Consider the following 20,842-nt stretch of genomic DNA (forward strand, 5'->3'; position numbering starts at 1 on the left):
ATGGTGACATTTTGACTCATTCTGTGACTGGTTTTGAACTGTGGGACAGTGACACTTGGGCTCATGGAAACCTTTCTGAACGCAGTGTTTAATTATTTCCCTCTCCGTCATTCAGGTACGGTTATTTCCGTCCTGGAGAAGCTGCTGTCTCAGTCGACGGAGCAGGATCATCCGGGACGGCTGGTTATCGAGGCGGCGCACGGGAGCGCCGTTAAAGTCCGCGAAATGGTGCAAAAATACCCTGACAAGGTCAGTGCCTCACAGCCTGAGAGAATTTAGTAGAAAATCTCTGGTCGTTTTAAGTTATTTCTGGATCTGTCTGTACAAAGGGTTGCAGCCTTTCCTTTTATAAACACACTAGAGACAGACTTAGATGTTTATCTGTGTTTGCAGGAAACACTTACAGTTATAGTATAATAAAAGTACATGTTATAGTATTATTGGAAACTATGGGGTGGTAGTGGCGCAATGGATAAGACACATGCCTTTGGTGTGAGAGACCCGGGTTCGAATCCACTGTGAGACACCAATGTGTCCCTGAGCAAGACACTTAACCCCTAGTTGCTCCAGAGGCGTGCGACCTCTGACATATATAGCAATTGTAAGTCGCTTTGGATAAAAAGCGTCAGCTAAATGAATAAATGTAAATGTAAATTATTAATTATATAAATATACATTTTTACAGCATTAAAGTAAATTATAAAGGTATATTTATTATAATTTTAAAGTATTTTTTCAATGATTCCAAGTTTAAAAAAAAAAGACAAAACAATTAAATGGCTAATCACAATTATTAGTTTGACAATTAACTACTAGAGTACAACATTTCTTTAATGTTTTTGGAAGAGTCTCTTCTGCTCCTCAAGTCTGCATTTATTTGATCAAAAATACATTAATAATAGTGAAATATTATTACAATTTAAAACATGTTTTCTATGTGAATATATAGTAAAGTGAAATATATTCCTGTGATCAAAGCTGAATTTTCAGCATCATTACTCCAGTCTTTAGTGCCAGATGATCCTTCAGAAATCAGTCTTATATGATGATTTGTTGCTCAAGAAACATTTATATTTGGAAACATTTGTATGATAGTGTAAGAAAGATAAAAATGTTAAAAAAAAATTGTATTCAGCAAGGGCACATTAAATCAATGAAAAGTGACAGTAAAGACTGTTATAATGTTACAAAAGATTTCTATTTAAAATAAATCATGCTGAAAATTCATCTTCGATCACAGGAATAAATGATTCCTTTAAAAAAAAAAACATTATTCCAAACTTTTGACCGGTATTGTCTGTTTTCTCTCTATCTCTCTGATTCCGTTGAGCATGGATGTGAAGTAGGTCGATTGGTCGGTCGATGGGTCAAGTCTTTGCAGAAGTGTTTTACTGACGCCTGTGTGTGACTGTGTCCAGGTGGATATAAAGAACCAGGGTAAGACCGCTCTGCAGGTTGCTGCCCATCAGGGGCATGTGGAGGTGGTGAAGGTCCTGCTTCAGGCTAACAGCAGCATCGAAGCTAAAGATGAGGACGGAGACGCAGCGCTACACTACACAGCGTTCGGGTGAGCGCCAATGCTTGTTCATGCCCTCAGTAAACTGTATTTGACCCATTAACATGAAGGCATGCTCTAGAGACACTGACATAACCGTGCTACAGGAAGGGTTTCTTTGAGTAGTCGAGCTGCAGTCTTCACCGTAATTGATTATTTGAAGGATTAAATACAAGCGTCATCTCTGTCTTTCTCAGAAAACGCACCACACCAGGGCTAAGCTAACTGTAGTCTGATTAATGTGTATGGTAGTGGTCAACCGTTATATCACCAAGGCCGATATTTGGGAGTTTTTTAATTATCCGCATTGGCCGATAATTTCTCTGTTTGGCCAATGTGTCTTTTAATTTGACACTCTGTGGGACTTTTATTTTGACAGTATGCAAGACTTTTATTTTGACAGCACCGAGAAGAAAGCGGAACCTAAGCACAGATACACTAGAGCTCCCATTCTCCATCTTCATTAGTTTATTTAAATGTTATAAATTATTCGACAAAACTGTTAATCAAAGAAAGTAAACGGTGTACAAAAAAACTATTATTGCACCCCATGATGTTTGCACAAATGATGTGCGTAATTTCTATTAAACTGTAAACGACCAGTGAAAGGTTTGCTGTATGAACGCATAAGCAGTTTCAAACACTGGGTAAATGAGATGACATTGTTCTCCTCACCCTATATTAAAATGACATTTAAAAATGTAAAAGCATTAAAGAATTACTACAACAGACAATGGATAACCCCCGAATATTTCCGCAGCAATATTACAGACATGTTAAATATCACTGTAGAAATATGTCTGTATTATATAACATATGTTGCCTTAAAGGCAAAGTTCACCCAAAAGGAAAATTCTGTCATCATTTACTCACTAAATGTTGAACACAAAAGAAGATATTTAGAAGAATGTGGGTAACCAGACAGTTGACGGCAGACATCGACTTACATAGTATTTTACAGTAGAACATTTACCTTTTTGAGGGGTGTTTTATAGTATGCTTGGTCTTGTTTATCTCATGCAGTGTTTCCCTATACCTCGTCTGTGTGTCTCTGACATGTGCTCTTGTCTGTGTGTCTCTGACATGTGCTCTTGTCTGTGTGTCTCTGACATGTGCTCTTGTCTGTGTGTCTCTGACATGTGCTCTTGTCTGTGTGTCTCTGACATGTGCTCTTGTCTGTGTGTCTCTGACATGTGCTCTCTCTGTGTGTCTCTGACATGTGCTCTTGTCTGTGTGTCTCTGACATGTGCTCTCTCTGTGTGTCTCTGACATGTGCTCTTGTCTGTGTGTCTCTGACATGTGCTCTCTCTGTGTGTCTCTGACATGTGCTCTTGTCTGTGTGTCTCTGACATGTGCTCTTGTCTGTGTGTCTCTGACATGTGCTCTTGTTTGTGTGTGTGCAGGAACCAGGCAGAGATTGCACGTTTGCTGCTCAGTAAAGGAGCCGCTGTGAACCTGCTGAATAACTCCATGTGTACGGCGCTGCACATCGCGGTTAATAAAGGCTTCACGGACGTGGTGAGAGTGCTGACGGAGCACTCGGCTGACGTCAACCTTCAGGTCAGACATACCAACCGTCTCACGGGGACATGAACATTAAACATCTGGATTAGTTATCTGGTTTGAGTTTAACTGGTGTAGTTATTTATTTTGTTGGAAGCAGTGTTTTTTTGTTTGTTTTTTGGATATTAAAATATTAGTTGGATATTATTTGTATGTATGTTTGTTAATGGGGGATTTGTGAACTTTAGAATGATTGTTTTATGTTGATGTGCAGATTTGGGGCAAGAGGCCTCCAGTGACATGTTGTTGATGCGGTTTTTATTTAATTACAGTTATTATTTAATATTTGTATTAATCAAATTTCAATTTTAAACTTCTTCAGTATAACCTATGATATAAAATATTTGATTTGAATACAAGCACAAGAGTCCACAAAATTTGTCACAAGAGTGACAAAATAATCCATCACTGTGAGTCCAGATAATGCGAGTGAATATGGGTTGACGAATCAGTAAGTGCACAGCCATCATGAGAAAAATGAATCAGTGTCTTCTGAAGCAAAATGATAGGTGTGTATAAGTAAGACTGTCACTACTATATACTTGCATCAAAAATAACAATTGTTAGGTACAATAAACTCATTGTGTCGATGTTGTATTGCAAACACTTGTGCTGCTATTGAGGTCTGATGCTGGTACGGTTAGGATAGGTTCAGTGGTGTGGACAGGTTTAAAGGGTAACTAAACCCCTGGTCAGAGCCTGACTCCACTCACTGGCAATATTTGAAAAATGCTAGAAAAGTGGGCAGACCCCAGCGGAGATAGAGGGGACGAACCGTGAGCGGGGGGGCGTGCACCTGAGACCTGCTGTCAGACTCTAAAATGGAGAGTGACTCACAGGGTCGCAAGACGACGTAAAGTACATGCATCTGATGAGTTTTATCGAGTTGATGTCAATAGCGCGCGCTCTCTATAGGCATATTCATATTTTGCCGCTATGTGAAAAAATCCAGCAAAATGCGCCGACACGTTTGTCGACCCCAGAGGATTAACTTTAGCATAACCATAAATTGTGATTAAAATATATATGATCACTCACATCAAGACGCCGCTGCGGTGGTGGAGTCCATGCAGGAGGAGCAGCGTTTGACACTGTGTCACTTTTCAGCGCGAGCTGTGTGGAGAAGGCCATTTCCACCTCTATTGCGTTGGAGAAGCAATCCCGCGTAAAATGCAGGTTTCACACTCATGGTCTTCCAGGCCAAGTGCATGCAAACACTGGCGCCTAATTTCCAAGTCTGCTGGAAAGCTATGCAGTCCAGCAGTGCTGTTGCAACCAGCAACACTACACCTACGTACCCTCCTGACCACTGTACAATACAGATAAATCTACGCTAGCTCGTACCAGGGGCGTGGTGAGCTGGAACCTGCTTACATCACCTGCCACCGCAAACATCCAATAGGAAAATTCAACTGCAGTAGCCACCGTTCAACCTTAAGAGGGCAGCACTCAGACGTTTTTACACCATATATTGTACAATTAAAACACTTTATACCCAAATGTCAAAAAAGTTACTTGAATCAACGAACAGCACTAATAAAGCCCCATTCTTACAGATCATTAACTAAAAAAAGTTGGTTTAGGGTTTAGTTACCCTTTAAGGGTGGGTTAACAGTGGAATTAGGGCCTAAGACCTGCTAAAGGGACGTTTTGCCTTTTCATCCACAGTAACCAAACTTCATGTACTTATAGATCTCATCAAGCTGAACAACTTTGGCACATCATTAGCCAGCCCAACAGTAAGTTAGCTGTTATGGGTTGTTTACAGTTGTTTACAGTGGCGTATCCCTTCTAAAAAAATATATTTTTTGGAATTTTTGCCTTTATTATGATAGGATAGTGTATAGGGGATGGGATCGGAAAAGGTCCATGAGCCGGGACTCAAACTCGGGTCGCCCGAAGCACAAAGGCGAAATATGTCAGTGCGCTGCCCACGAGGCTATTGCTGCCGACAAGGGTGGCGTATCCCTTTAACATATGACTAACGTCATGATTTAAAGGTGACACATTATGCCCCTTTTCACAAGATGTATTATAAATATCTGGTGTTCCCAGAATGTGTCTGTAAAATTTCAGCTCAAAATACCAGATCATTTATTATAGTTTGTCAAAGTTGCCCCTTTTCGGGTGTGAGCAAAATCGTGCCTTTTATGTGTGTGTCCCTTTAAATGCAAATGAGTCTCTGCTCCGCCCCCGTTCAGAAGACGGACCATCCTTTACACTAGCTTCAGATACTCCGGCAATAACAAATGCAAATTTTAGTCAAATCCCAGAATAACCAGTAGCGAGTGCAGCCTTACGGAGAGACTCAGGAAGAGTTTCTGAATGTTAGTGGAGACATTTCTGTAGTTGTTGTGGAGTTACATTGATCATCTCATCATCGAGTGTCCACAGTTCCTGAGGTGTTTATAAGACAGCGGTGACATGTTCTGGTCAATAGTGTTCAGTGCTTGTCTGTGCTCAACCACACAACAGTTTCAGGCTTTGCTGGATCTTCTGCCATCGCGTTAGAACTGGTCTCTGTTGTCGCTTGTGAAACCAAATGTCGGCTGGTGTGTGTAAACGTGCAAATTAAGGGCCGGTAATATTATAATAAGATCCTCTTCATACGTCAGAACGGGAGCGAAATCTGATTGGATTATTTTAGACATGCTTGCAGAGAAAGACTCACCAGAACAAAGTTACTGGGTTTCACTTTTCACGTTTTCTGTGTTGGTAGAAGCACCGATTATAGCACTGACACACGGAGAAAGTCAGATTTTCATGATATGTCCCCTTTAAGTGATTTTTTTTTTTTCCTGTTCTGTTGTCAGGATTCATATGGAGATACACCCTTACATGACGCCATTGCTAAAGACTTCAGAAGCATCATTGAGATTCTGACTGTGGTGCCCAACATCGATTTCACCCAGCAGAACAACCGCGGTTTTAACCTGCTGCACCACGCTGCTCTGAAGGGCAACAAACTGTGAGTGTCCATCCTCTCCTGTCCCAGAGTCGCTGTTCCTCCTTTAGTACACATCACTGTGGAATCATAACTGTTCAGCCACGTTCTGCTCGTCAGATGTTTTTACATAATAACACTAAACTTTGTATTTGACTGAATTTTCCTGCATAATTGTGCTAGTTACATGTCTCTCAAATGTGCTTATTCTTCTCGCATGATGACTTAATTTACTCAAATCAATATTTAAAGAAGACCTATGATGTTTTTTTCCATGTTCTTCTTTCTTTAAGTCAAGTCAAGTCACCTTTATTTATATAGCTCTTTATACAATACAGATTGTTTCAATGCAGTTTTACAGTGATAACAGGAAAATCATGATTCATTGATGCAAACAGAGTTCATTATCGATGCACAACAGCCCTAAAAGAAAATAGCATCATTATTCAACTGAAGTCAGTTCAGTGTTGATTCAGTTCCATTGTAAAGATCATCAATTATTAAATTAGTTAATTTCCTCTATAAAGCAGTTCTGCAGAAAGCAGGGATGTCATCATCCAGGTCAATTCAGTACTCATCCAATAGTGTCAGTACAGTCTGATCAGGAATATTGTTGATTATAAAACTGTTAGTTCCAGTCCTTGATTCTGATTGGTCAATAGCTGTGTTTCATGTCACTACACAACACCCCTAGCAACCACTCTTAGCAACTTAAACATAGGCTATGTTCTCATTAATGTTGTTAATTGAAGCTTATAGAGTATTGTAAGAGATCGAGTAAGTGAGTGTACCTGCATTTATAGTGGATATAGGCCTAGCATCTTCCTTCAGGTCTGTAGTATATTCGTAATAAAATCGATATCTTGTCCTTTTAACAGTTATGGTGTTTTGCCGTGCCATGACACGCTAATCATTCGTCAGTTGTGTCTTGCTTCTCCGTGTTCACAATCAGTCCTTTCAATATAAAAGTCTTCTCTACTGACAGACTCACTCACTAAGTCAGTCTTTGCCGCCATCTAAAGGTGAAATAATGTAACTTCTATTGCTGTTCACGGTCAGGGACTATTTTTTCCAGTGAAAGGAAGACTTTTAGTGATTTTACTTCATGAAAGTTGCATTGAAACATTTTTTTTTTTTTTGGCTTTAATATTTGCATTTTGTGGTAACCGTTTTATAAAAGCAATAAGGTACGAGAGGCTAGTGCTGTATCGTGAATAAGTCACGGCTGACTCCGCTTCACGTCGAGCCGAATAACGCCCTTCAGCCGTGACTTATTCACAATACAGCACAGCCTCTCGTACCTTATTGCTTTACATATAAAGTATCCCCAACTAAGCAAGCCAGAGGCGACAATGGCAAGGAACCCAAACGGAGACAAAAACCTTGGGTGAAACCAGGCTCAGTCGGGGAGCCAGTTCTCCTCTGGCCAACGAACGAACATGGTGTCATTATGATTCAGACTGCATCACAAGTCAGAATTCAGATCAGGATCGGAAGCATTCAAATATTCATCCAGTTCCTTTTGCTTGAAGATCAGATCCATCATGCCGGTATGGAGCCGAAGCTGGCCATAGGGTCTATGCGGAGGATCTGTGCCGATGGCTGTCGTGTGACGAGGCCTTCAAAGGGGAGAGTCTAGTTAACACGGTCTCTTCTGACATTCAGGGCTGTGTTGTGGTCGTGTCTAGGTGCAGGTCCACCATCAGATCTGGATACGGGCCGGATTCAGCTGACTACGGTAACCTCAGGATAAACAGAGAGACTAATATTAGCCTGGATGCCATTCTTCTTACGATGTAACAAGTACATCAGGTGTTATAGGAAGTGTTCCCGGTTCCGGTTGACCTAGCCTAACTCATCCAGCTTAACAAATCTTTTAAATGCATGTGATAATGTGTTATGTGTATGCCAGGTTAAGAGATGTGTTTTTAGTCTAGATTTAAACAGAGTGTGTCTGCTTCCCGAACAAGGCTAGGAAGGCTGTTTCAGAGTTTAGGTGCTAAATAGGAAAAGGATCCACTGCCTGCAGTATCAATTGGGATGAATTTTGAGATCGCAATAGACATGACGGACTATAATGCGTTAAGAGCTCGCTCAAGTACTGCGGAGCTAAACCATTTAGTGCTTTGTTAGTAATTAGCATGATTTAAAAATGTATACAATGTTTAACAGGGAGCCAATGCAGTGTTGACCGAACCGTGCTAATATGGTCATACTTCCTGGTTCTGGTAAGAACTCGAGCTGCTGTGTTTTGGACCAGCTGTAGTTTGTTTATTAAGCGTGCAGGGCAACCACCCAGTAGAGCATTACAATAATCTAGCCTTGAGGTCATGAACGCATGAACTAACTGTTCCGCATTTTTCATTGACAGCATATGTCGTAATTTAGATATATATTTAAGATGAAAGAATGCAGTTTTACAGATGCTAGAAATGTGGCTTTAAAGTGAAAGATTGGTATCAAAGAGCACACCCAGGTTCCTAACCGAGAACATATACTTGACAGAGAAGCCATCAAGTGAGAGACAGTATTCAAGGTTATTACATGCAGAGGTTGGGAATGAAGTAGTAGGAAATTCCTAGATTTGCTGTGCATTCCGTTAATTTTGTGAATTGGTATATTTTGTCAGGGTGCGAAGAAATATAGAGCTGACTATCATCAGCGTAACAGTGAAAGCTAATGCCATGCTTCCTAATTATATCTCCCAATGGTAGCATGTACAGAGTGAACAGCAATGGTCCTAGTACTGAGCCCTGAGGTACGCCATACTGAACTTGTGATCGATATGACACCTCTTCATTTACTGCTACAAATTGATACTGGTCAGATAAGTATGACTTGAACCATGAATGCAATTCAACTAATGCCAACATAATTTTCAGGTCTATTCAAAAGAATATTCTGGTCAGTAGCATCAAATGTAGCACTTAGATCCACTAATAGAGAGATACAACCATGATCAGATGATAAGAGAAAATAATTTGTAACTCTTACGAGAGCAGTCTCAGTACTGTGGTACGGTCTAAATCCTGACTGGAAATCCTTCTAAAAATCCATTCTAAAAAAGGAACATAGTTGTGAGGATACTGCTTTTTCTAGGATTTTTTGACAGGAAAGGGAGATTTAAGATTGGTCTGTAATTAACTGGTTCTTTAGGATCAAATTGCATTTTTTAAATAAGAGTTTTAATAACAGCCAGCTTAAAGGGATGGTTCAGAGTTAAATCAACCTAGGGTCCTTTGCACCATGACCTCGAGTCAAACACCCCCCAGAAGATTTTTTTTCCCTTTTTTTCCATGTCTGCCCCAAAAACTTTTCCAGTTGTCTATGAGCCCTATATTATTTTGCGGACACCACTTAGACAGCCAGCCGTTGAGTGAGGACAGTCTACTAAGTATCTCATCACTCCGGCGAACAGGAAGGGGGCCAGAGCAAATTACAGTGCCTGAAATCGTACTTTAGTGTTGCTGTTTGAGCATGAGAAAAGTCAGCAAAGTTTGCCTTTGATACTCTTGACAAATACATGGCATATGACGTCTTGAGTGAGTCAGATTGGAGATGTTTCCTAATCCAGAACATGCTCTTCCAGCCACACTTGCTGGTAAACACGCACACGCAGGCTTGTACACGTTTCCTCCGGTGTGATTCTTTCATAACAGCGACACAGTTGACCCGAACAGCCACAGGGACACACTCCCTCGCACGCACTCATCTAGTCACACTTAACGTGATTTACACAAGTAGGGCATGTTCCTGGATCTGGAGCCTTGTTGGTCCAGGAACAACATTTCTAAGAACCAATCAGATTCAGGTTTCAGTTTAGGGTAAGAGTTTTTGTTTAGAAGTGTTGTGTTCTTTAGTAGTTCCTAAAGATTCTCCGGTGTATTTTGGATTAAATTAAATTATATTAAATATCACAGGAGGAAATTAACACTGATTAATTTCTTGTTGTATTAAAGTAGCTTTAAGATGTATTATCTGCGCATTAGTGCAGGATTGTAAATATGATGATTGTTTTCCAGCAAGTTTCCCAAACGCTCCCCTCATCCAACATTGGTTGGATTATTTGTGATTATTAGCAATATCTGACTAGAAGTCTTGGCCACATTTTGCACAAAGTACTATGGGACATAGGAATATTATGGTCTACAATATATATATATGTATATGTAGCAATTTTACAAACACTTTATGAACTTAATCTTGCATTTTGATCAAAGATGTGTTTAACACTGTTCTCTTGCTGGTCTCATGTGATTGATTGATTGATTGATTGATTGATTGATTGATTGATTGATTGATTCATTAAGCACATTTTTGTATGACGAGTTCGATTTGATCTTGTGTTTGATCATCGCACAGACATTTGCTCTGTTTAGAGACTCATTCGAGTGACACAGCAGAGAGTCTTAGAGAATATACAGTAATAATGTGTCTGATCTGAAGGGTGATAGGAATGTTTAAGGCACAGTCTGAGAGAATCTTCTCTTCTTTTGAGGTTATACAAATGCAGTTGATTGTGTTTTGTGTGCGAGGGGAGTGTGCGAGAGAGTGAGTGAGCGAGTGAGAGTGAGTGAGTGTGCGTGTGTGAGTGAGTGTTTGTGTGTGTGTGTGTGTGTGTGTGTGTGTGTGTGTGTGTGTGTGTGTGTGTGTGTGTGTGTGTGTGTGTGTGTGTGTGTGTGTGTGTGTGTGTGTGTGTGTGTGTGTGTGTGTGTGTGAGTGAGTGTTTGTGTGTGTGTTTTGTTAGGAATCAAGGTCAGTAAGAGCAGACTGGTGACATGGCAGCCAATTAGACTGACTGACACCTGGGAGCAGATGCGTTTCCACACACACACACACACACACACACACACACACACACACACACACACACACACACACACACACACACACACACACACACACACACACACACACACACACACACACACACACACTCACTCTCTCTCTCTCTCTCTCTCTCTCTCTCTCTCTCTCTCTCTCTTCTCTCTCTCTCTCTCTCTCTCTCTCTCTCTCTCTCTCTCTCTCTCTCTCTCTCTCTCACACACACTCACACACACTCTCACACACACACACACACTCACACACACAGGAGGAGCTGGAGTTTTGTTTTTTGACCTTCCAAACACCCTCTTTTAAGTACATGACGCTAAACTGTATAATTGACTGTTGTCCTTGGATAGATTCCCTACGTAACTGTTCTAGTTTCATGTCACATTCTGCTCTACTTCTCTTATAATGAAATCAGGTTACATTTCAGTGGTCCACTTTAGACATTCTGCTTACGTACAAGTGATGCTGCAAAACGTCAACTAGCTCTCGTTAGAGTATTAGTAGATCATTAGGTTCGGGTTAGTAGAATAAGTTGACATGTAGTTGCTAAGTTACTTATAGTCAGTAGAATGTCTAAAGTGACCATCGAAATAATTTACATTCAGATTAATAGTTAATGTTTGTATATTTAATTATTTAGTAAATGTAATGAAAAGCATAATGTACAGTCAGCCAGTCGTTAACACTATACAATACATTGTAACACTTTACAATAAGGTCCCATCAGTTAACATTAGTTAATCCATTCAATAACAATAAGCAATATACTGTCAAACCATAATTTATTCAGGAAGCTTCAACATTTCTCACAATCACAGTTTATTCGCTATAGTTTAGAAAATGGTAATAAAATATGAGCAGAACTCAGTTGATATTTGACTGGTTTTGTCCGTCCTTCTGTTAGACTGTCTCACACATGAATTATGTTGAATATCTGTCAGCTGTTAAATTTAACTACACAATTAGATAATACCAGTTTAGCTCAACCAATCACCAAGCAATGCTTCATTTTGTTCAGTCTGTGTGTAAAAAGAGCATTAGCAATTAAAGACAAAACACTTCAGCAAAACATGATCAGCTCAAAGTGTCTGAATAGTTTTTGCTCCCAAAGTTTTATACATTTCACTGTATGAAGAATTTTTGGGTATAATAGGTCACAGTTTACTTTATTTTGCTCTCCTCACTTACATAAATGAACTATAGTGTCCGGCACACACTAGTATATCAAATTATATCTGGCGTCTGAATAATTTTTTATTTGACTGTACATTTGTTTTCGTGTTTATTAATCTTTTTTAACATTAGTTAATAACAAATACAGCTGTTCATTGTTAGTTCAGGTGATTTCAATAACATTGACTTTTGATTTTAATCATGCATTAGTAAATGTTGAAATTGACATTAAATAATATTAATAAATGCTTTAGAAATATTGTTCAGTGTTAGTTCATGTTCGCTAATGTTAACAAATTGAACTTTATTGACCTTGTAAACCCCAACAGACTGATAGAAGATCCTGAGCCGGTGTTCCTGGTGTCTGAAAACAGATTTAAATGTAAAATGTGGCGTCTAAGCTTCTACGATCCTCTGAGCGAGTGCTAATAGCGCTGGATTCTGACCCTGTGTGTGTGTGTGTGTGTGTTCCTCCAGCGCAACGGAGATGATCTTGGCTAGAGCGCGACAGCTGGCTGACGTGAAGAAGGATGATGGATTCTCCGCTCTTCATCTCTCCGCTCTGAACAACCACCGGGATGTGGCCGAGATCCTCCTCAAAGAGGTGTGAGAGATTACGCTGTTCCTCATTCCCAAATTTAAAGGGATTGTTCACCCAAAACTATAGTTAGTTAGCCCATGATTTACCCTCAAGTCATCCTAGGTGTATATGACTTTCCTCTTTCAGACGAATACAATCAGAGGTATATTAAAAAATGTCCTGGCTCTTCCAAACTTTATAATGGCCGTGGATTGCCGTTTCTGTTTTGAAGCTCATAAAAGTGCATCTATCCATCATAAAAGTGCATTGATCCATCATAAAAGTGCATCTATCCATCATAAAAGTGCATCTATCCATCATAAAAGTGCATCTATCCATCCATCATAAAAGTGCACCTATCATCATAAAAGTGCATCTATCATTATAAAAGTGCATCTCTCCATCTTAAAAGTGCATCTATCATTATAAAAGTGCATCTCTCCATCTTAAAAGTGCATCTATCATTATAAAAGTGCATCTATTCATTATAAAAGTGCATCTATTCATCATAAAAGTGCATCTGTCCATCATAAGTGCATCTATTCATCATAAAAGTGCATCTATTCATCATAAAAGTGCATCTATCCATCATAAAAGTGCATCTATCATTATAAAAGTGCATCTCTCCATCTTAAAAGTGCATCTATCATTATAAAAGTGCATCTCTCCATCTTAAAAGTGCATCTATCATTATAAAAGTGCATCTATTCATTATAAAAGTGCATCTATTCATCATAAAAGTGCATCTGTCCATCATAAGTGCATCTATTCATCATAAAAGTGCATCTATTCATCATAAAAGTGCATCTATCCATCATAAAAGTGCATCTATTCATCATAAAAGTGCATCTATCATCATAAAAGTGCATCTATTCATCATAAAAGTGCATCTGTCCATCATAAAAGTGCATCTGTCCATCATAAAAGTGCATCATAAAAAACCTGATTATGAGAGAAACAGATGTATTGACCGGCAGTGTATATGTGACTCTTGTTTTGAAGGGTCGCTGTGACATCAACATCCGCAACAACCGTAACCAGACGGCGCTGCAGTTGTGCGTGACTCAGGGTCACATGGCCCTGGTGGCTCTGCTGGTGACGGAGGGCGCAGACGTGAACGCGGAGGACGAGGACGGGGACACGGCGATGCACACGGCTCTGAGTCGACAGCAGCTGAGCACAGTCATGAGCAGTGCAGAGGGAGAGGGAGCCGCACTGTACAGCAGGGTAAGATGAGCCGCTCACAGGGACCGCACCTCAGGCCTCGGACACACTAAACACGGTTTTGTTTGAAAACGCTTATTTTTCTCCGTTTTTTGCCTTCCGTCTACACTGAGACAGCGTTTTTTAATAATGAAAACAAACCTTTTTGAAAACGCTGTCTAAAGTGGATAAATTTGAAAACGCCTTTTTCGCATTGTAGTGTGGAATAGGGCTGCATGATTAATTGCAATTTACATGTAATCACACTTAAACCGATTTGGCTTATTGCGATTATGAAATCACAAATGCTGTGATTGTTATGAGCAGTTTGTCATTGATGTACGGCTCTGTAAACGCTGCTCTATCTGAAAGCACTGCGAGTTTCAGTCACTTATAACGTGCATTTGAAAAAACAACACACGTCAAACATCTTTCCAAAACATGAGAAGCATTTATGAACCTCTTGTCCAACAACAGACAACATTTAATAACATGCATTTACTCCAAACTCACTTCATAACGACAGTTGAGCTCCTCCTTCTGTGAGATGATGAGCTTCTGACACAGAATAAGGCAGTCGTGTGTTTATTAGTCATGTTTAATCAAAGCGTTTCAATCTTCGTTAGAAAACATATTTTTCTCGGTTTTGACCTTCCGTCTATACTGAGGCTACGTCTACATTAATCGGATACATTTGAAAACGGCGTTTTTCGTTGAAATACGCTCTCCGAATTGTGTTAGCATCTTGCTAAAAATTGGCTAACCTTACCCTAGCAAGCACCCACTCACATTTTCTTCAGGAAATGTACATTCTAGTTTTTAATTGCTATTAATGATAAGTAAATAGTCAAAGTCTATTGACTATTTATATAGTGTCGAAAATCTTCGGCACAATTTATACAGCCGAAGCTGACCAAGTAAGCATTAATATAATACATTAAAATAATACATTAAAACAGCATGTAGTCTTCAAATATTGTTCAGTTAAGAAAACATTGCATTAAAAAAAATCTAAATGGCAAGTTAGTAAAAGAAAGAAACAGAAACGCATGACAGGAACAGAACTAGTGGCAGGTTCTATTGCACTTAAACTGCGAGACTTAAATTTTTTGTCTCGTCTGTTGTCAAACAACGCAATTTCAAATTCAATCCCACATTTTAATACATTTGTCACTCCTGAAACTTTGCACTCAGCTGCATGAAAAATAAACACTTATTCTAATTATGAATGGCACAAACAAACTCAGATTCTGACTAACTTAAACACCTCTGATTGGTCATTGCCTTCATGTGCATGTCCTGTGATTGGCTACAAATCTCAACACTGTAAAAACAGATTGTAAAGAGAAACCTTTGATGCTCCACACACCAGAGCAGCCTGTTTCCAGTGTGTGTGTGTGTGTGTGTGTGTGTGTGTGTGTGTGTGTGTGTGTTGTGTGTGTGTGTGTGTGTGTGTGTGTGTGTGTGTGTGTGTACAGTGTGTTTATTCCTCCGCTCTGTGCCTGTAGTTGTGTAGCTCAGGGCTGATGGGAAACACGGAGCTGAACGTCGGTCATGCCATCGCTTGCTTCTTGGCACAGGAGGGGAGCCGATATTAATTATGCCAATCATAAAGGGAAAAGCCCACTGGACCTGGTGACGGACAGCAGCGTACAAACTCTCATCAGGAGCTTTGCCAGAGAAACACAGGTGTGTGTCAAGTCAAGTCACCTTCATTTATATAGTGCTTTTAACAATATAGATTGTAGAATAAAGATATTGTCCAGCTAAAGTTAGTTTTGATTGATTCACTTCCGTTGTAAAGATCATTAGTTATTAACTTAGGGGGTGCTTACACGACACCGTTCCAACACTGTGTGTGTGGGTCAGTGTGTGGTGTTTACTAACTGAGGGATCTATGTGATTTTTTGACGTGATGTGTGTGTGTGTGCGTGTGTGTTCAGACTGCAGGCCGTCACGTGTGGCACGGGCACCAGCAGTGCCAGTCTCCGGCGGGTTCACACTACGCCCAACACCATGACCAACCCTGGCGGTGCCGAGTGTGACGGGTCCCAGCGAGTGCCTGATCTGCTCTGAGCTCGCGCTGCTAGTGCTGTTCTCTCCCTGCCAACACAGCGTCGCGTGTGAGGGTGAGTTTATACATACACACACACACACACACACACAGAGAGTTGCTGTTTCTTATCACTGAATCCCACACATTTATGCAAACTTCTGTCGGGTCGTGTCTCCTCAGAATGTGCTCACAGAATGAAGAAGTGCATCCGCTGCCAGGTGACAATAACAAAGAAAATCAGACAGGGTAAGTGCTTTTACATTTCAATGATGATGATATTTTATGCTAAGATTTGAAATGTTTTTCAGTACATTTGCATTCCATCTGTGGCCTCTTTTCCAAATTGTAAACATTAGAAATAAATAACATTAGCAGTTAAAGGAGAAGTTCACTTTTAAAAAACTTTTGCTGATAATTTACTCACCCCCATGTCATCCAAGATGTCCATGTCTTTCTTTCTCAGTCGAAAAGAAATTAAGTTTTTGATGAAAACATTCCAGGATTTTTTCACATATTATGGATTCCATTGGGACCCAAACGGTTCAAGGTCCAAATGACAGTTTCATTGCCGCTTCAAAGGGCTTTAAACGATACCAGACGATGAATAAGGGTCTTATCTAGCGAAACGATCGGTCATTTCAAAAATAAAATAAAAAGTTGACGTTTTATAAGCACAAATGTTCGGCTTGCTCTGTTCTGTGATGCGCGTTCGTGACGTCACGTAATACGCAATTACGTTGAAAAGGTCACGCTTGAAAAATTGAAGAAAATGTTCTTTTTGGCTTTTTAATATTAAAACACTCAGGATGCGCACACGAAATGGGCATTTTAAACGATAAACTGACACAAATACATTTTAAAATGTTTATATGGTCCTCCTTCCGCACATTTGTAAACACATCAAACTTGACCTTTTCAACGTAATTGCGTATTACGTGACGTCACGAACGCGCATCACAGAACAGAGCAAGGCGAACATTTGTGCTTATAAAACGTCAACTTTTTATTTTATTTTTGAAATGACCGATCGTTTCGCTAGATAAGACCCTTATTCATCGTCTGGTATCGTTTAAAGCCCTTTGAAGCGGCAATGAAACTGTCATTTGGACCTTGAACCGTTTGGGTCCCAATGGAATCCATAATATGTGGAAAAATCCTGGAATGTTTTCATCAAAAACCTTAATTTCTTTTCGACTGAAGAAAGAAAGACATGGACATCTTGGATGACATGGGGGTGAGTAAATTATCAGCAAAAGTTTTTTCAAAAGTGAACTTCTCCTTTAATAATGTCCTTTTGAGCAGCCGTGTTGTGATCAGCTGCTGTGTTAAATACATACACACACACTCATCTCTTAATTGATCTAATTTGGCAAAGAATAAGGATGAGTGATGTTTGATAGATAACACATGTTACCACATCACAGCCTGCAGGGACTTTCTATTTGAATGACCAAAATGCTCTGAAACATCAATAGTTCTTTAGGTAGTAGACAAAATTTAAAGTCCCCCTGTAGTCGATCATTTTATCCGTTAGAAATCTTTGATCACCAAAATGACATATTTAAGCGTTTTTTTTTTCTTGAAAAAAATTCTTCATGGATTAAAATAGCTTGAATGGAACTCGACACCGCTGCCTCATTTAGTATTCGTCTATGAATATGCAAATGAGCCCCGCCTCCACTCACTCATAGCAGCTCAGAGATCCACTCGTTGACGATCACGGAAAACGTCTCAGGTTACCACTGTAACCCTTGTTCCCTGAGAAGGGAACGAGACACTGCGTCGGAACGACACTATGGGGAACGCTCTAAGCGTAATGAAGTATCCAGTCCTGATTGGTGCTGCGTCATGACGTAACGTGTGACGGCATACACGGAAGCTATAAAGGGACGGCGGCACACAACAGAGTTAGCTTCCAGTGATGAAGCAAGTTGCTCCCAGGCAGGTGAAGGCGTGGCGAAGGGACGCTGTGTCTCATTCCCTTCTCAGGGAACAAGGGTTACAGACGTAACCTGAGACGTTCCCTTTCGAGGGAACTCGCACTGCGTCGGAACGACACTTTAGGGAATGAATACCCACTATGGCACAACGAACCCTGCCTGTCGCAGTGTGAAGCTGTCATAGGCACACTTAGGACGAGAGCACTAGTGCGCCTGGTGTAGAAGGAATGTCTACCTTGCGAATGTGTGTGGAGTGGCCTAGCCAGCCGCTTCACATATCTCATGAATAGGTACCCCTGAAAGGAGGGCTCTAGAGGACGCCATGCCTCTGGTTGAGTGAGCCCTCACTGCCAAAGGTGAAGGCAAACTGCGTACCTGATAGGCCAGGGAAATAGCCTGACATATCCAGTTGCTGATGGTCTGTTTAGAAGCATAGAGCCCCTTCTTGGGAGACCCGAAACACACTAGCAACTGGTCTGACTTCTGCCAATGAGAGGATCTCTGGACATAAATCTTGAGAGCTCTGACAGGGCAGAGCAAATGGAGTCTCATCTTCCGCCATCATGTGAGGTTGAGGATGAAAAGCCTGCAGAACCATTGGATGTGCCATGTTAGAAGGCACCTTAGGCACATAGCCTGGGATGGAAGATAGCCTTAATTCCCCCGGGAGCAAACTCCAGGCACTCAGGAGATATAGAGAGAGCCTGAAGATCTCCTTCTCTTTTTAGCGAAGTGATGGCTAATAGAAAGGCTACCTTGAGAGAAAGGTTCTTGGCCTCAGCCAACACTAAGGGTTCGAAGGGGGCCTCGACCAGCCCTTCGAGAACCACCGCCAGGTCCCATGTGGGAACTCTGGTACGAGTCGCAGGTCTCATCCTCCAGGCCCCACGGAGGAATTGTACGACCAGCTGATGTCTCCCCAGAGGCCCAAGCGATATTATGTCTGAGAACCATACTCGGGTTGGTCACAACGGGGCTACTAGTAATAGACTGGCCCCGTCGCAGCAAACCCTCTCCAGAACTTCCGGGAGCAGAGTGATCGGGGGAAAACGCGTATAGACATGGCCTCGGCCACGCCTGCACCATGGCATCCAACCCCAGCGGATGAAAACCAGAGTTGACAGTGTGACGTCCTTCGAGATGCAAACGGGTCCACTTCCACTGGGCCGAACCTCTCGAATATCATCTCCACCACCTCAGGGTAATGTTTCCATTCCCCGGGCTTCAGTCCCTGTCTCAACAGATCGATTCCGGTCCCCTGGTACATACATTACTCTGAGAGACAACAGTCTCCCCTGGGACCACAGGAGGATCTGATGCTCCAGTCTGAATAGAGGGCGAGATCTCAGATCCCCCTGTTGATTTATATAGGACACCACTGTCTGATCTCACAAGGGTGTGGTGACCCTTGAGGTCTGGCAGGAAACTCCTCAGCGGGGCTAGAGCTCCATCCATGCATTTGGTAAACGTGCGAGGGGAGAGAGCTAGGCCGAATGGAAGAACCCGATATTGGAATGCTTCGCCCCCGAAAGCGAACCTCAGGAACTTATTGTGAGATGGAAGGATGAATATGTGGAAGTTTGCGTCCTTCTCGGAATTCTCGGATTAGATTTGACTCACGATAATGGGAATAGTTAGCATCTTGAACCTGACCCTCCTCAGAGACCGATTCAAGTGCCTTAGATCTAGAATTGGACGCAACCCCCCATCCTTCTTGGGAACTATGAAGTAGCGGCTGTATAACCCCGACTCCCTATCCGGCGGAGGAACAGAGGTTCTATGGCCTCCTTTATCAGCAGGGATTTTACTTCCTGACCCTGCTCTGGGTCGACTGCAGTCCAAACCCCCCTGCTGAAATGATCTGGGCGGAAATCAAACTGAAGTCTGTACCCCTTCTGAATGTTATGCATGACCCAAGGAGAAATATTCGGCAGGTTTTGCCATGCTTTGAAATATTCTACCAAGGGAACCTCTCGAGGCTGATTTCGGGTATTATTCGAGATTCGTTCTCGATCCCCTGAAGCGGCTCTCCAGCAGGGTTTAGTTGAAAACGATTCTCGATGTGCGGACGCGAGCGCTGCAACCACTCATTCGCTGCTGCTTAAACCAGGAGCTTAGGCAGCCCCCTCGTGAACTGCCCATGCATGCTCCACTCCCAGCTTAGTCAGATGATTATTTCACCTTTTTAATTCCTCAGAATTAAATGCAGCCATAATAATCAGACAAGTGAAATATGGTCTGAATGGTAGGCTGAATTAAAATATTTAACTTCTCAAAGTCAGATAATATTCTACCATTTTAATTAATCAGAATTAAATGTAGCCATAAACACCAGACAAGTGAAACAAAGTCTGAATGATAGGCTGAATTAAAATGTCTAACTTCTCAAGCCAGATAATATTATTAATTTATTTAACCGGTCTCATAATCTACACATTGCCTCTGTACCGCGAGAGACGAGCCATTCATAATACTTATCGCTTTTCTTCCCTTTGAGAAGAAAGTCAATAGGCGTGAGGCTGAAACACCCGAAAGCGCACGTCTTTTTTTTTTTTGCTGTTCGCTTCGAGATATTTCTCAGTGAACACAGCCAGCACCCTCAAGAGTTGACTGTGCATGCCTCGTTTCCAAACAGTATCACACCGATCGCGTGTGTCACCTCCCGAAGTTTAACTTGGGCAGGAAGACACATGTTTTCAGCTGTGCTTATGGTAACAATTCAAGTTCCTACAGGACAAACCACACCAAATAGGACCGACAGTTGTACACAAGAGCGCTTGCTGAAGAGCAAATAGCTAACTATGTTGTGTGCCGACGTCCCTTTGTAGTTTCCGTGTATGCTGTCACAGTTACGTCATGACACAGCACCAATCACGATTGGACTAGTTTCATTCAGACGCGTTACGCTAAGTGCGTTCCCCAAAGTGTCGTTCCGACGCAGTGTGAGTTCCACCGAAAGGCAACTTCTCCATTTTGAGCATATCGTTGCCATGTA

The 20,842-nt window shown here is 41.3% G+C and overlaps 1 protein-coding gene across 1 annotated transcript in view; it reads left to right on the plus strand.

Moving 5' to 3' along the window:
- Nucleotides 1–20,842, plus strand: part of mib2 (MIB E3 ubiquitin protein ligase 2) — a 75,755-nt gene that overhangs the window by 47,173 nt on the left and 7,740 nt on the right. The window contains 11 exon segments of the mRNA XM_082187439.1: nt 116–249; nt 1,419–1,567; nt 2,959–3,115; nt 5,932–6,086; nt 12,546–12,672; nt 13,651–13,875; nt 15,360–15,434; nt 15,436–15,542; nt 15,795–15,876; nt 15,878–15,980; nt 16,088–16,153. Of these exon segments, the coding sequence (XP_082043565.1) occupies nt 116–249; nt 1,419–1,567; nt 2,959–3,115; nt 5,932–6,086; nt 12,546–12,672; nt 13,651–13,875; nt 15,360–15,434; nt 15,436–15,542; nt 15,795–15,876; nt 15,878–15,980; nt 16,088–16,153 (1,380 nt within the window).

Source organism: Leuciscus leuciscus (genome assembly GCF_965113295.1).
Source record: "Leuciscus leuciscus genome assembly, chromosome: 13".
In the NCBI taxonomy this organism is placed as follows: Eukaryota; Metazoa; Chordata; class Actinopteri; order Cypriniformes; family Leuciscidae; genus Leuciscus; species Leuciscus leuciscus.